Consider the following 14,967-nt stretch of genomic DNA (forward strand, 5'->3'; position numbering starts at 1 on the left):
TTTCTTTAAATCTTTTAATCTAAAACTTCAATTTATGACTAACTCTAAGATTGTTAATTTTTTAGATGCTACACTAGACTTAGATAAAGGACTTCACTACCAGTACAGAAAGCCAGAAGAAACTACTAGTTACATTAGCACACTTTCCAATCACCCCCCCCCCCCACCTCTATAATTAATACAACTGTCCAGGCTGTTTCGGACAGACTAACTAAATTATCCTCGAATGAAAACATTTTTAAAGATCATGCCCAACATTACAATCAAGCCCTCTCTAACGCTGGGTACTCCCAGAAAATATCTTTTGTTAAAAAGTTAAATTGTAAACGGCCTAAAACATCATCCATGAGCATAAACCCATCATGTAATCAAATTAGTAAATCTAGAATTAATCCCCTAGATGGTGGTATAGAAAATAAGTCGAATAAAAACAAAAAGAAAAGAACAGATACAACCAGTACTAATACAAATAGGCATAGGATCGAAAAGCATAAAGAAAAAAATCGTACCAATAATAGTTCACATAGAGAAAACCCTAACAATAGAAATAGTAATAGAAATAGAAGAATTACTAAACAGAGTAACAATAAATTATGCAACTACATATGGTATAACATATACAATGTAGCGGTCACAGGTAAATTATGTAAGAAAATGTTTTCAGTTATATCAAAGAACTTTCCACCCACTCACAAATATAACAGTATCCTCTCCACTAAAACTATTAGAATCTCATATTCAACCCTCCCTAATAATGAAATGCCTTATACCTAAACATAATAAAACCAAAATAAAAAAATCTAGATTAAGAATAAATAGTAATTATCAGCCTAACACAGATAATCCAAGAACCTCTACTGATAGTATACAAACTAATATTCCTGAAAATTTTAACATTGTTGATAATGCTAGTAATAATAATAATTATAATGACAACAACAATATTAGGCCATATAACCATACCCAAATAGCAAATCACAGTACAATAGATGAATCACTAAACCTAGACCCAACACAGGATAGCGGCACACCTTATAGTACTTCCACGTTAATTAATGATACTGCTACTAATAATAGAATATCCAACTCCACCTCTAATAGTAATCACGATAATAATTATACAAGCCAAAATTCCAATATAACTAATAATATTGCTGATAGAAATGATAAATATAGTACCAGTGTTAACAGCAGAATGAATAGAGATGGTGAAGCTTCGAACAACCCAAATAGAGGTAACAACAATAATAGTAACAACAATGTAGGCGTAAACCCTAACCACCTGAGAACTAACAAAGATAACAACCCTATAAGCAGTTACCCCCCAAATGCAAGCATAAGACAGCCTAGCAACTATAAAATCGGGTGCAATTGTGTAACACCATCAACATGTCCTTTACGTGGAAACTGCCTAGCAAAAAACGTAGTATACTCTTGTGAAATAATTACGGAAACAAACACTCTCACCTACCTTGGAAATCTAGGTTCTATAACCACAGGTCATCATTTAGACTCAGACATAAGGATAATAGCATCTCATTATCTCGTAGAATTTGGGAACTTAAAGACGATAACATTAACTTTAACCTTAGATGGTCCATAGTTGGATTGGCCGCAACGTATAGAGCTAATAGAAATGGTTGCCAGTTATGTTCCTTAGAACTATTGAAAATCATTAGATTCCCTGATAAGAACAAGCTAATTAATAAGAGATCAGATTTTAAACCATCTTGTATACATAAAATGATTAAAACCTTTAGATACTATAATCCCTAAGACCCCTCTTTTAAGTTATAATGACTTCTAAATCTTCTCTCATTAGTAACTCCCGCGTCAGATCCTTCCTGCCACCATTCAGACATTGAATTAACGAAGCCCGTACTCTACCCCCAACTTAACTATTTACCTTTATTATTCAGTTTACCCTCGCATAGCTAGATTCTGACCCCATAATATACACACATATTTAATAACCCGGGATCCACAATCCCACCTTTACAGGATAATTTTTAAACCTTTCAGTCACTGACTCGAAGATTTCGAATGATACTACAATACACAAAGGTAACATTAAATAGCACTCATTACTGCAATGTTTTTATAATAATATTATACTAGTATTAACCCAGACTCCTTTATATTCATACACCAATACCCAATGATTAAAACACGATTATAGTAGTAGTTTCACTATGCCATTTAATTTACACAAATAGATAAGCCGTAACTTCCCCAATCACAATATTTTTCTAATCAATGTACCTTTTCAAACCACTATGTTTTTTATTTTTATTTTTATTATTGTTATTGGTGTTGTTATTTTTTATTACTATTACATTATGTAATACATTATTACTATTATATTATATTACTACGGTTGAAGTGTTCCCAATACTCTGTATTTTGAATTTTTAACTTCCAACCCTAGTTTTCCCCTTTATATTTTCTATATTTTTCTAACCTTTTTTTACATTTTCTAATTATTCATTGTTTTGGTTTTTAATATGTTCTAATTACCATTTACCACTTCCATCATCTTTTTATCCTCTAGATAAGTGTATGTACCAACATAATAGATAAGTTCGCATACTTAAGTTGTAGTGATGTACTTTGGCTAAACTGACCACTCACCAAAAGGATATCATATTTCTAGTTTACTCTAACTTGACATTATTTATGACCCCCCCCCCCCCACTAGTCTTGACCAAGACAGCATCATATATGCTGTCATTTACAAACTCATCCCTTTACATCTCTTTATCTCTTTATCTATCTTTATTTCTTTTTATTTCTCTTTTTCTACTTTTAGATTTTTTCTTATCCCCCTTCTCTTTACTTCTGTTATTTCTTTTATTTTCTATTTCTTCTCTTTATTTATCCAATTTCTTTGTGTTTTCTTTTACCACCTCTCTCCAACCCTTCTAAATCTTTTATATGCATCTTACTTTAGTATCCGGATTTTTTCTTATTTTTTATTATATTACCCCCCCCCCCTCCTCCCCGATTTGACTTCTATTATTTTTGTATTAATATTTGTATATTTTATATTGTTTTCTTCGTATTTTATATTGTTTTAACCTCCAACTTCTTTCTTTTTTGAACCCTCTCCTTCTATCTCATATACACTAGTTATGTTTTATTTATCATTCACTCTACCCTGAATTGTGGCACAATATGGACAGATTTTGGAATACCGATGAACTTTTATGTAAATGTATCAACTTAAAGGATAAACATATTACAATGGATATTATAATGGATAATACCAAGTGGACTTCTCCTGTTTCTCTCTCCTGTTTCTCTCTCTTTTTCTTTTTTCTTGGTGATTTCTTCTTTGTGATATAATTCTTGGGAAAGAATATATTTGCGGCTGAAGATAGCTTTATACCATCCTGTCTATCAATTATATACCCATATAATGATGCAACGACTGTTAGTGTATAAAGCTTGAAACATGTGTACCGTGGAATCCTTTGTGTTCTGTTTTAATTTTACGATTTTAATTTTATCTATATATTTATATATATATATATATATATATATATATGTATGTATGTATGTATGGATGTATGTCTGTCTATGAACATTTGTATGTTTGTGTGCATAGCAAAAAATTTATAGAAAGTAAGTAGTGACACATACACACAGCTTCTTAACAACAGTATTACACAGACATACAGGAGGTCTACCCACTAGACGTACAATAGTATTAGCCAAGAGGCCAGAGATATAGCATTTAAACTAGGCATAGAAAATAGGGTAGAGATGCTGGTGAAGAAAGAGGCGTTCATGATGATCAAGGATCATAAACCTAACTTTACCTCTAATCCTAAATTCAGGCTGATAAACCCGGCACAGTCTAAGATTGGATAGGTGAGCAAACAGTCATCAGAAAGATCAGTAATGGCATTAGAAACACCTCTGACCTTGACCTATGGCACAACACCAACGAGGACATTACATGGTTTAGGACCAATAGCGGTAGGGGTAGAGCTAGGTTTACCCAATTTATATAGTGGATTTCTGCCTATCTATATCAAGGGAGCTACTGTTAAAGGCACTGGACTTTGCTAGGGCCCACACTGAAGTCAGCAATGAGGACATATGCATTATCATGCATGCCAGAAGAATCCTACTCTTCAATAGAGGGTCAGTGGGTCAAACGTACTGACCCAGAAGGCTCCTTCGACGTGGCAATGGGTGCCTTCAACAGTGCTGATGTATGTGAGCTGGTCGGTTTCTTTATCCTAGATATACTAAAAAAAGAAATTCCCTTTAACTAGCTTTGGCCTCTACAGAGATGACATGCTGGCAATATCAAGAGGGGCTAATGGTCACATGCTAGATAGGCTCAGAAAGGATCTCACAGGTATCACGAAATCCCTTGGCCTGAAGGTCACAATAGAGACCAACTTGAAAATGGTAGATTTCCTTGATGTGACCCTGGACCTGGTGCCTATAGGCCCTTTAGGAAACCAAATGAGAAACTATCATATATTAACACTGGTTCCTGCCATACAGCCATAGTGTTCAGGAACCTGGTTAAGGGCATCAGCAGGAGAATCTCCAGTTTATCTTCAAGTAAAGAGATCTTTGATGCTGCCGCCTAGAACTGCAACTGGGCTTTGGCTGCCAGTGGTTTCAAGGATAGTATTAGTTACATTAGACCCTAACCCCAACAAGGGAAAGCAACACTGGAAAGTGCTGTGGTTCACACCACCCTTCTCTTTAAATGTTAAGACCAGAGTAGGTAAAATCTCACTTAGTTTAGTTGATAAACACTTCCCCTGTACTAATAGATTCAACAAAATATTTAACAGACATACCTTGAGAATATCCTTTAGCTGTGCACCTAGTGTAAAACTGATTTTAGTAGGTAGGCCTAGACCCGAGGCAGAGGCAGGATGCTCATGCAAGGGTAACACAACTTGTCCACTGAACAGCCACTATAACACAGAGACAGTTGTTAAAGAAGCAGTGGTAACAGCCATAGGAACCAATGGACAACCAAGCATGCGGAAGTATGTGGGGGCAATGGAAGGCCCCTTCAGATCCCACTTCAACCACCACAAGTGCTCCTTCAACATCCCAGAGAGACATAATGCCACAACCCTAGCCAAGCATATTAGGTCTTTGAAAGAAAGCACCATAGAGTACAGCATAAAGTGGAAGATCCTGGAGAAACGCAAACCATACTTCAATAGCAGCAGGAAGTGCAGGTTGTGCCTGGTTGAGAAGAGAGCAATTTTAAAGGGTAGCCAATGCTCAGATATTTACCTGAACAGCAGGAGTAAGGTGTTTAATCCTTGCTCACATGAAAGGAAGTACATCCTATTGTACCTGCGTGCCCCACCATGATTGCAACCACAGGTTCCCAGCTTTGATATATATATAAGAGTGTTGTAGTTCACTTGAAGCATTGTAGTACCAAAGAAGGAAAAGAAAAAGGAAAATAGAAAACTTTGTAACAATGCAGAAAGTTTTACATTTTATATTTCGGGTGCTAAGGCCCATCCGTAGAAGTGGTGTAACAACACCAGCTGGCACACACATGTTAATCAGTTCCTAAACATTGAAGAAAATAAAGATTAAAATTGTAGTTAAGGCCTTAGGCTCAATTCAGACTGCTGAGTGAAGCTGCTGGAGACTGTGGTCAAACTCCGGCTGGAAGGGGTTGCTGCTGGAAGGCTATATGTGCAGCAGCAGGATTTGGCTCCTTGCCATACCTCCAGAAAGAGTCAGGAGTGATTGTCGAAGAATTTTTATGTCTTCCCCAGCCCCAATTTCTGGCCTCCTAATTCTCCTAATTGTAATACCATTAATAACTATGTTAAGAAAGACATCAACCACTCTGCCTGAAACACCAAGGCTGAGCTGGTGGCCAAGATCAAGTAGATGTTCAAAGATCTTCCCAAAGACACAGTGAGAAATGCATGCACCAAAATCCAGAGCCTTCTCGAGGCTGTGGTGGAAGCTAAGGACAGCTACTTTGAATAAACTGTTATTTACCAGCCATAATCAAGCTGATATTTTTGGAGTTTTTAAAATACTTTCATTTTTGGATGGGAATTGTGTTTTCTTTTCCTTTTATACAAACTGTCAAATTTAGCCCAAACACTATGTATGTGTGTGTGTGTGTGTGTGTGTGTGTGTATTGTTGTTGTTGTTGGCATCCTTTTGTCTCGGGAGACAATGGAGTTGCGCATAAAATAATCCAGTCCGGTTTTTCCATTTCATGTCCTAATGCATCTCCTGCTGTGGCTGCGTAGTCCCATCCTGGCAGGGGCCGCAAATGTAGCGAAGGCTTTGCCTGGCTGGTTGTGATGTCATGGTTTCTTGTTGACGTCTTTTCTTGTCTTTCCATTTCTCCTCTCTCCCTCTGTCACTCCTTTGTGTTCCCTCTTCTATGGTGCGTCGCCAATCTCCACGGTTGCTGGCAACCGCTTCCCAGTTGCTAATATTGATGTTGCAGGCCTTCATGTCCCTTTTGCAAACATCCTTGTATGGTAAGAACAGTCTTCCCACAGACCTAGTGCCCCTAGCAAGCACTCTGTAGAGTATGTCCTTGGGGATTCTGCCATCTTCCATACGACTAACTTGTCCAAGCCATCTCATACGTCTTTGTGTGAGGAGTGCAAACGTGTTTGATATTCCTTCTTGCTTGAGGACATCTTTGTTGGGGACACGATTCTGCCATTTTATGCCAAGGATTTTCCAGAGGCAGCGCAAGTGAAAGATATTTAGGTGATGCTCTTGGCGTGTGTATGGCGTCCAGGTCTCACTGCCATACAGTAGAGTGCTAAGTACATATGCCTGGTAAATCTTTATTTTTGTGGTCTTGGTCAGCTTGTTGTTGTCCCATGCCCGTTTGGAGAGTTGGGCCACCACAGCAGCTGCCTTGCCAATGCATACATTGAGCTCAACATCAAGGGATAGGTTGAAGGTGATGGTAGAGCCAAGATAGGTAAACTCCTCCACCTCCTGTAGTCTGTGGTCTCCAAAATGTATGTTTGGGATGTCCGATGTAGCCTGACCCATGATGTTGGTCTTCTTGAGGCTGATAACTAAGTCAAAGTCGCTACATGCTTGCTCAAAGCAGTTGATGAGCTTTTGCAGGGCTTCTCTGTGTGATACCAGAGCGGCATCACCATCAAAGAGCATCTCCTTAATCAGGATGCTTCTGATTTGGGTCTTGGCACGCAGACATGAGAGATTGAACAGTTTCCCGTCACTTCTACTGTGCAGAAATATTCCATCATATCATGTCTCAAAGGCATGTGACAACAGCAGCGAGAAGAAGATGCCAAATAATGTAGGAGCAAGGACACAGCCTTGCTTTACCCCGTTCTTTATTTGAAAGGCAACTAATGTTGAACCATTGTGCTGTATGGTGCCTTGCATATCATCATGAAAAGATTTGATCCTTTCTGAATTCTGTCTAACTGACCCATAGTTACCACAGTGCGGATTGTGACACAGATCATTCACTAATAAGAAGCAGGGGGAGGATTTTGCCTAAAAAAGTCCACCACTCCAGAACACTGCCAGAACCTCGGACCCTACACTGCGAACATTTTTTGCTGTTTCTATCAAGGTTGCCCTCAGTAGCTGCCCATCCTCGCATTAACACTGCCAGAATCTCGGACCCTACACTACAAAAATTTTTTGCTGTTTCTATCAAGGTTGCCCTCAGTAGCTGCCCATCCTCCTCTGCTGAAAGTAGGTGGAATTATATCAGGGAAGCTTTGTATACCACATCAATAGATACTTTCGGCATGAGTGAAAGGCAAAACCCAGATTGGTTCAGTGCTGGGCTCTCAGAGCTGGAACCAGTTATCAAAGCAAAGAGCACAGCTCTGATGCAATACAAGAGTGATTCTTCTACAAAGTCACTTGAAGAACTCAGAAAGGCAAGAAATAAAACCCAACTGAAGCTGCAATTGAGGGCGTCAAGATCTTGCCAGCCATGTGTGAAATTGACAGTCTGCCGTCTATAGCAGAGCTCACCAAGGCTATTGACTCCCTAGCCAGTGGCAAAGCTCCGGGAAAAGACGGCAGCCCCTCAGAGATCAACAAAGCCGCCAACAACACCGCTCTGCTTCGGCACCTTCACGAGCTTCTGTGTCAGTGCTGGGAAGAGGGTAACATCATTACGCTTTACAAAAGGTGACCATGGTGATTGTAACAATTACCGTGGAATATCTCTTCTCAGCACTATTGGAAAGACATTTGCTTGCGTTATCCTGTCCAGGCTACAGCTGCTTGCTTCTCAAATTTATCCAGAATCGCACAGTGGCTTTAGACGAAGCAGATCAACTATTGACATGGTATTCTCCATACGCCAACTTCAGGAGAAGTCCAGAGAGCATAAAATGCCATTATATATGGCCTTCATTGATCTGACAAAGGCCTTTGACTTGTTAAGTAGAAAAGGCCGCTTCATCCTGCTTCAAAAAATCGGATGTCCACCAAAGCTGCTGAGGATCATCAAATCTTTCCATATATATATATATATATATATATATATAAACCTTTTTTGCATCCACCCCCCGTCCTTTCTTCATTATCTATCTGTTTCTCTCCATGTTATTCAATTGAACTTCGTTTTTGTCTTAAATTCATACTTATTCATTTTCCTTACGTTATTCAAATTTTATCGCTCCTTCCTTTAAAATTACGATTTAAGCATTGCTGTCTCTCAAATATTTAGAACCTACGATTAAGAAGTTTCTCTCCTGGCTGGTGATAGATTTTATTTTTTCTACTCCCTCAACATTTTCTCAAACCTTTTTTACGTCCCCCACCCCATCCGTTCTTCATTATCTATCTGTTTCTCTCCATGTAAATCAATTGAACTCCATTTTTGTCTAAATTCATACTTATTCATTTTCTTTTACTTTATTCAAATTTTATCGCTCCTTCCTTTAAAATTATGATTTAAGCTTAGCCGTCTTTCCTTCAACTATGCCTCTGATTTAGCATTCTGTACAATTTCGTCCTAAATTCATGCTATTTATTTTATTCTCCTTACTTAAGTTTTATCGCTACTTTAAAATTACAATTTAAGCGTTGCTGTCTCTCAAATATTTAGAACCTACAATTAAGAAGTCTCTCTCCTGGCTGGTGGTACACCCGCCCTCCCACCCCCTCCACCGGAAGTTCATATCCTCTGTCATCCTCAGCTGTCTCCTGGAACCCGTCTAGTGGCCACACACCATCCCCTCCCCTACCTTTGGGTAGCGCAATAAAGATTGTGTAATGTTTGCAGGTTGTAGGTACTGTTTTGCTTATGAATTCTGCCAATTGCAAGCTTTCTTTTCAGGTACATGACACTGCTTTTCCCCTTCCCAGGCCCACACCCCCAACACCCACACTGTTAGGATTGGCACTCTCAACGTCGGCACGCTGAAAGGTAGGTCTGGTGAAATTGTTGAGATGCTTGAACGGAGACGCGTACATCTGTGCTGCATCCAAGAAGATGGAGAGGAGGTTCTGCGAGGTTCCTCACAGGCAAAGAACACAGGTACAAGATTTTCTGGGCAGGGAACACTGACGGGGTCGGGGGCGTAGGAATACTTCTAGTAGAGAAATGGGTTGATAAGGTAATCGAGGTAGTTAGAGTATGTAACAGAGTACTTAAGATTAGACTAGTGCTTCATCATAGATTAGCTACTGTCATCTCAGCCTATACCCCTCAACCGGGGCTCCCGGATGGGCTGAAAGACCAATTCTATGACACCCTCTTGCAAACTACCTCATCGACGAGTGACAGGGACCTTCTCTTCTTAGCTGGAGACTTCAATGGTCATGTCGGACGTCGTGCTGCAGGTTTCCATGGCATACATGGAGGCGATGGCTTCGGTTCCCGCAATGAGGAGGGAACCAGACTGCTGGAGTTCTGTGATGCAACCGATCTTATGGTTTGCAATACCAACTTCAGGAAACCTGCCAGTCAACTAGTCACCTACCGATCCGGCAGACACTCTAGCCAAATCGACTACATCCTTGCCAGAAATAGGGAAAGAGGGCGGCTTATAAATGCCAAAACCTTCCCTGGCGAAGAATGTACCCCTCAACATGGATTAGTAGTTAGCGACTTCGGAATCAAAGCAAAATGGGTGCCCAGAAGTAGACTGGCTTGGAAAGAAGGGTGTGGAAACTTAAAGACCCTGCAAATGGACGGAGATTTAGAGACATGTTACTCAAAGCATTTGACGAAATAGAAGGGGATATAGCATCATACAACGTGGAAGACAATTGGAGATTTCTGCGGGACAACCTGCTGAGAGCCACTGACCAGATATGTGGCTGGTGTAAAGTCCCCTCTCGACCCAGAGTAACGTGGTGGTGGAACAAGGAGGTAGACAGGGCTATTAGACAAAAGAAACAGGCTTGGAAGGACTGGAAGAACGGTGGTAGCAGGGAATTATACCAATCTGCCAGAAGGGAAGCTAGGCGACAGGTTTATTTAGCCAGAGGGGAAACAGATAAGAAAACATTTGCCAATGTTCTGCGCTGTGAGGACCAAAGACTTGAGGTATTTCGTGTTGCAAGACAGTGTAGGAGAGAGAATAGTGAAAGTTGTAGGAGAGAAATGTGTTCGCATGGATGATAGTATGCTTGCACTAAATGAGGCTGCAAAGAAAGAGGTCTGGAGATGCCACTACGATAGATTGCTCAATAAAGAGAATGAATGGGAGAAAGAGAGTCTACCGTATGTCGACCCAACAGAATGTCCAGCTATCCGAGTTGACAGTACCATGGTAGATAAAGCAATTAAGAGTATGAAGACAGGGAAAGCCCCCGGCCCATAAGGAATCACTGCAGAGATGCTCAAAATATCTGGCAGTGTCGGCTATAGCCTAGTCACCCGTATTACAAACCAGGTAATACACGAAGGAGTCATACCCAATGACTGGTGTAGCAGCACCATAGGTGACGCTTTAGATACAAATAATTACAGAGGCATCAAGCTGTTAGATCAGGTTATGAAAGTTACGGAGAGGGTCATAACCCAACTAATTAGGGAGCGAATCAATTTAGATAGGATGCAGTTTGGGTTCGTGCTAGGTAAAAGCACCACTGATGCCATATTTCTAGTAAGACAGCTGCAGGAGAAATACCTAGCTAAGGATAAACCTCTGTACCTGGCTTTCGTTGACATGGAGAAAGCCTTTGACAGGGTCCCCTGGTGGTCAATGAGGAAACTTGGGATAGAAGAACGGTTAGTGAGAACTGTGCGAGCCATGTACAGAGATGCTGTCAGTAAGGTGAGAGTTGGAAATGAGTACAGTAATGAATTCCGGGTAGAGGAAGGGGTCCACCAAGGTTCTGTCCTCAGCCCCCACCTATTTATCATAGTCCTCTAGGCGATCACAGAGGAATTCAAGACAGGTTACCCCTGGGAGCTTCTCTATGCTGATGACCTTGCACTAATTGCTGAGGGATCTTTTTGGTTTGATGGGCAACATTTGTTTTCTTAACGAAACATTTTCAAACTTGGGATACAGGTAGAATGTGTCGTATAAAACATCTTTTTCTCTTAGCCTTCTTAACAAAAATTAGTTCTTAATAAGTTATTTCATGTTAAAGTTGTCATATTTCAGTAATTTCAACCAATCACTGACGTCTATTCAGCTGAATACAGTTAGTGCCGTAGAATGTAAACAACATATTCTAATGGTGTTATGGGATTTTTTGCCATAACCTCACTCATAACCCTAACCCTAAAACCCTATAACTCATAACCATAACCCTAACCCCAACTCTACCCTAAAACCTGAACCCTAACCCAAACGCAGGAACGATGTTATAAATAACAGTACCACCAATAGTTGTTGTTGACAAACAACGGCACTAATTTTATTCAAGGGAAAAGATCCCATAACACCGTTAGGATGTGTTGTTAAGATTCTACGGCACTAACTGTATTCAGCTGAATAGACTTCAGCGATTGGTTGAAATTACCGAAATACAACAACTTTTTACATGAAATAACTTCGAATACAAAAATTTGTATCTGTTCTATAACACAAAATATACAAGTATACGAAGTTTGAAAGTGTTTCGGTGCCAAAAACACTACATAAAACATAAATGAAAAATGTTGCCCGTCAAACCAAAAAGATCCTTGCTGAGTCACTATCAGAACTAGAGGAGAGGTTTCAGGTGTGGAAGCAGGAACTAGAATCGAAGGGCCTTAGAGTCAATCTAGCTAAAACCAAAGTCCTAATAAGTAGGAAGGTAGATAAAACACAAACCCCTTCAGGTAGACGGCCCTGCTCAATATGAAGAAACGGAATAGGTAGTAACAAGCTATGGACACATAGGAGGTGCAGCAATATCAAAGGCAAGTTAACTAGGAATTTAGTTTTTGTATGTGGCAGATGTTCAGGTGCAATAAACACTGTAAACAAACAGGAAACAACTTCTGTCTCATTCCAGGGAGAAAAGCTAGAGGTAGTTGATAGCTTCCACTATCTGGGTGACCAAGTTAGTACTGGCGGTGGGTGCACTGAAAGTGTAGCTGCTAGAATAAGAATAGCCTGGGCAAGGTTCAGAGAGCTCTTACCTCTGCTGGCGACAAAGGGACTCTCACTCAGAGTAAAAGGCAGACTGTATGACGCATGTGTACAAACAGCCATGATACATGGCAGTGAAACATTGGCTGTAACGGTTGAGGACATGCGTAAGCTCGCAAGGAATGAAGCCAATATGCTCCGATGGATGTGTAATGTCAGTGTGCATACCCGACAGAGTGTAAGTATCTTGAGAGAAAAGTTGAACATAAGAAGCATCAGTTGTGGTGTGCAAGAGAGACGATTGCGCTGGTATGGACATGTGGTGAGAATGGACGAGGATAGCTGCGTGAAAAAGTGCCAAACCCTAACAGTTGAGGGAACCCGTGGAAGAGGTAGGCCCAGGAAGACCTGAGCTGAGGTGGTGAGGCAAGACCTTCGAACATTGGGCCTCACCGAGGCGATGACTTCTGACCGAGACCTTTGGAAATATGCTGTGCGTGAGAAGACCCAGCAAGCCAAGTGAGACCTAAATCCAAGGCCTCTGCCAGGGGTGTAGCCACCCACTTATGCATACCTTTCCTTCATTGGACACTAAACTCCGCTTGCAAAGACTTTTTGAGGCAAGTGAAATTGAAATCGAACTAAATTCGATGACTGGCACCCATGCCAACATCGTCTCCTTCATTGGACACGAAACTCAGCTTGCAAAGACTTATTGGGGCAAGCGAAAGCGAAATCGGGATGGCACTTGTGCCCAGCGTCGCCTTTCTGGCACTTGTGCCCAGCGTCGCCTTTCTGGCACTTGTGCCCGTGACATGTGTAAGGATTTTCAAGCGAGATCGTTGCCAGTGCCCCTGGACTGGCTCTTGTGCGGGTGGCACATAAAATACACCATTTTGAGCGTGGCCATTGCCAGTACCGCCTGACTGGCCTTCGTGCGGGTGACACGTAAAAGCACCCACTACACTCTCTGAGTGATTGGCGTTAGGAAGGGCATCTAGCTGTAGAAACTCTGCCAAATCAGATTGGAGCCTGGTGTAGCCATCTGGTTTCACCAGCCCTCAGTCAAATCGTCCAACCCATGCTGGCATGGAAAGCGGACGTTAAACGATGATGATGATGATGATATATATATATATAGGTGCAGGAGTGGCTGTGTGTAAGTAGCTTCGTTACCAACCACATGGTTCTGGGTTTAGTCCTACTGCGTGGCACCTTGGAAAAGCGTCTTCTGCTATAGCCTCAGGCCAATCAAAGCCTTTTGAGTAGATTTGGTAGACGGAAACTGAAAGAAGCCTGTCTTGTGTGTATATATATATATATATATATATATATATGTTTGTGTGTCTACGTCTCCATAACTTAGCAATTCAGCAAAAGAGACAAATAGAATAAATACTAGGCTTACAAAGAATAAGCTCTGGGGTCGATTTGTTCGACTAAAAGTGGTGCTCCAGCATGGCTGCAGTCAAATGACTGAAACAAATAAAAGAGTAAAAAGAGTTATATACATACACACACACACACACACACACACACATATATATAGTCCTCCAGGCCATAACAGAGAAATTTAAAGCTGGCTGACCCTGGAATTTATTTGCTGATGATCTCTCACTCACAGTGGAATCTATAACAGAATCAGAAAAGAAATCACAGATGTGGAAGCAAAACCTGGAATCAAAGGGCCTTAAAGTTAATTTAGAAAAGACTAAAGGTTTAGAAAGTAGGAAAACAGACAGTACACTGTCCTGCTCAAGTAAATGGCCCTGCTTGACATTCAGGTAAGATGTAGGCAATAATTTCAGTGTACCCAGAGCAAGCAGTGGACACACAAGAGGTGTAGTGGAATCACAGGAAGGTTAATGGAGAAAGTAGTTTTTGTTTGTAGAAGATGCATAGCTGCCATAAAGCCTGAGGTCATATGGGAAATTTACTTTCTCAAATGCTCTGGAGGCTTCTGAGGGGTAATAGGGAGCTTCTGTTACCTAGGTGACCTAATTAGTAGTGGAGGAGGAAGTTCTGAAACTGTAGTTACTAGAATAAGAGTAGGATGGAGAAAGTTCAGGAAACTATTACCTTTGTTAGCAACAAAAGGTCTCTTTCTCCATCTGAAAGGCAGATTGTATGATACATGTGTATATACAGCAATGCTACATGGTAGTGAGACATGGGCCCTGAAAGCAGAGGACATGCAAAGACTAGAGAGGAATGAAAAACTAATATGCTTCACTGGATGTGCAATATTATTGAGCATGTATGACAAAAAGCAAATGTATAGAGAGAAAAGTTAGGCACAAGTAGAATCAGATGTAGCATGCAAGAGAAATGACTGCATTAGTTTGGTCATGTGATGCATACGGATGAGGACAGTTGTACAGAGAAGTGTTGATTGCTTAAAGCGGATGGAACTTGTAGAAGGGGGAGACCCAAAAAGACATGGAAT

The 14,967-nt window shown here is 40.6% G+C and overlaps 2 protein-coding genes across 5 annotated transcripts in view; both read right to left on the minus strand.

Annotated features, from left to right (window-relative positions):
* LOC149132650 (zinc finger MYM-type protein 6-like) overlaps positions 1-5,553 on the minus strand; it is a 35,283-nt gene extending 29,730 nt beyond the window's left edge. Inside the window, exon 1 of the mRNA XM_089362569.1 lies at positions 5,278-5,553. Coding sequence (XP_089218695.1) covers positions 5,278-5,420 — 143 coding nt within the window. The 5' untranslated portion in view covers positions 5,421-5,553. The remainder of the gene's footprint in view (positions 1-5,277) is intronic.
* LOC106879926 (exocyst complex component 4) overlaps positions 1-14,967 on the minus strand; it is a 321,255-nt gene that overhangs the window by 196,353 nt on the left and 109,935 nt on the right. The gene's annotated exons all lie outside the window — the stretch shown is intronic.

The sequence above is a fragment of the Octopus bimaculoides genome, chromosome 14 (genome assembly GCF_046866305.1).
Source record: "Octopus bimaculoides isolate indiv1 chromosome 14, ASM4686630v1, whole genome shotgun sequence".
NCBI lineage: Eukaryota > Metazoa > Mollusca > Cephalopoda > Octopoda > Octopodidae > Octopus > Octopus bimaculoides.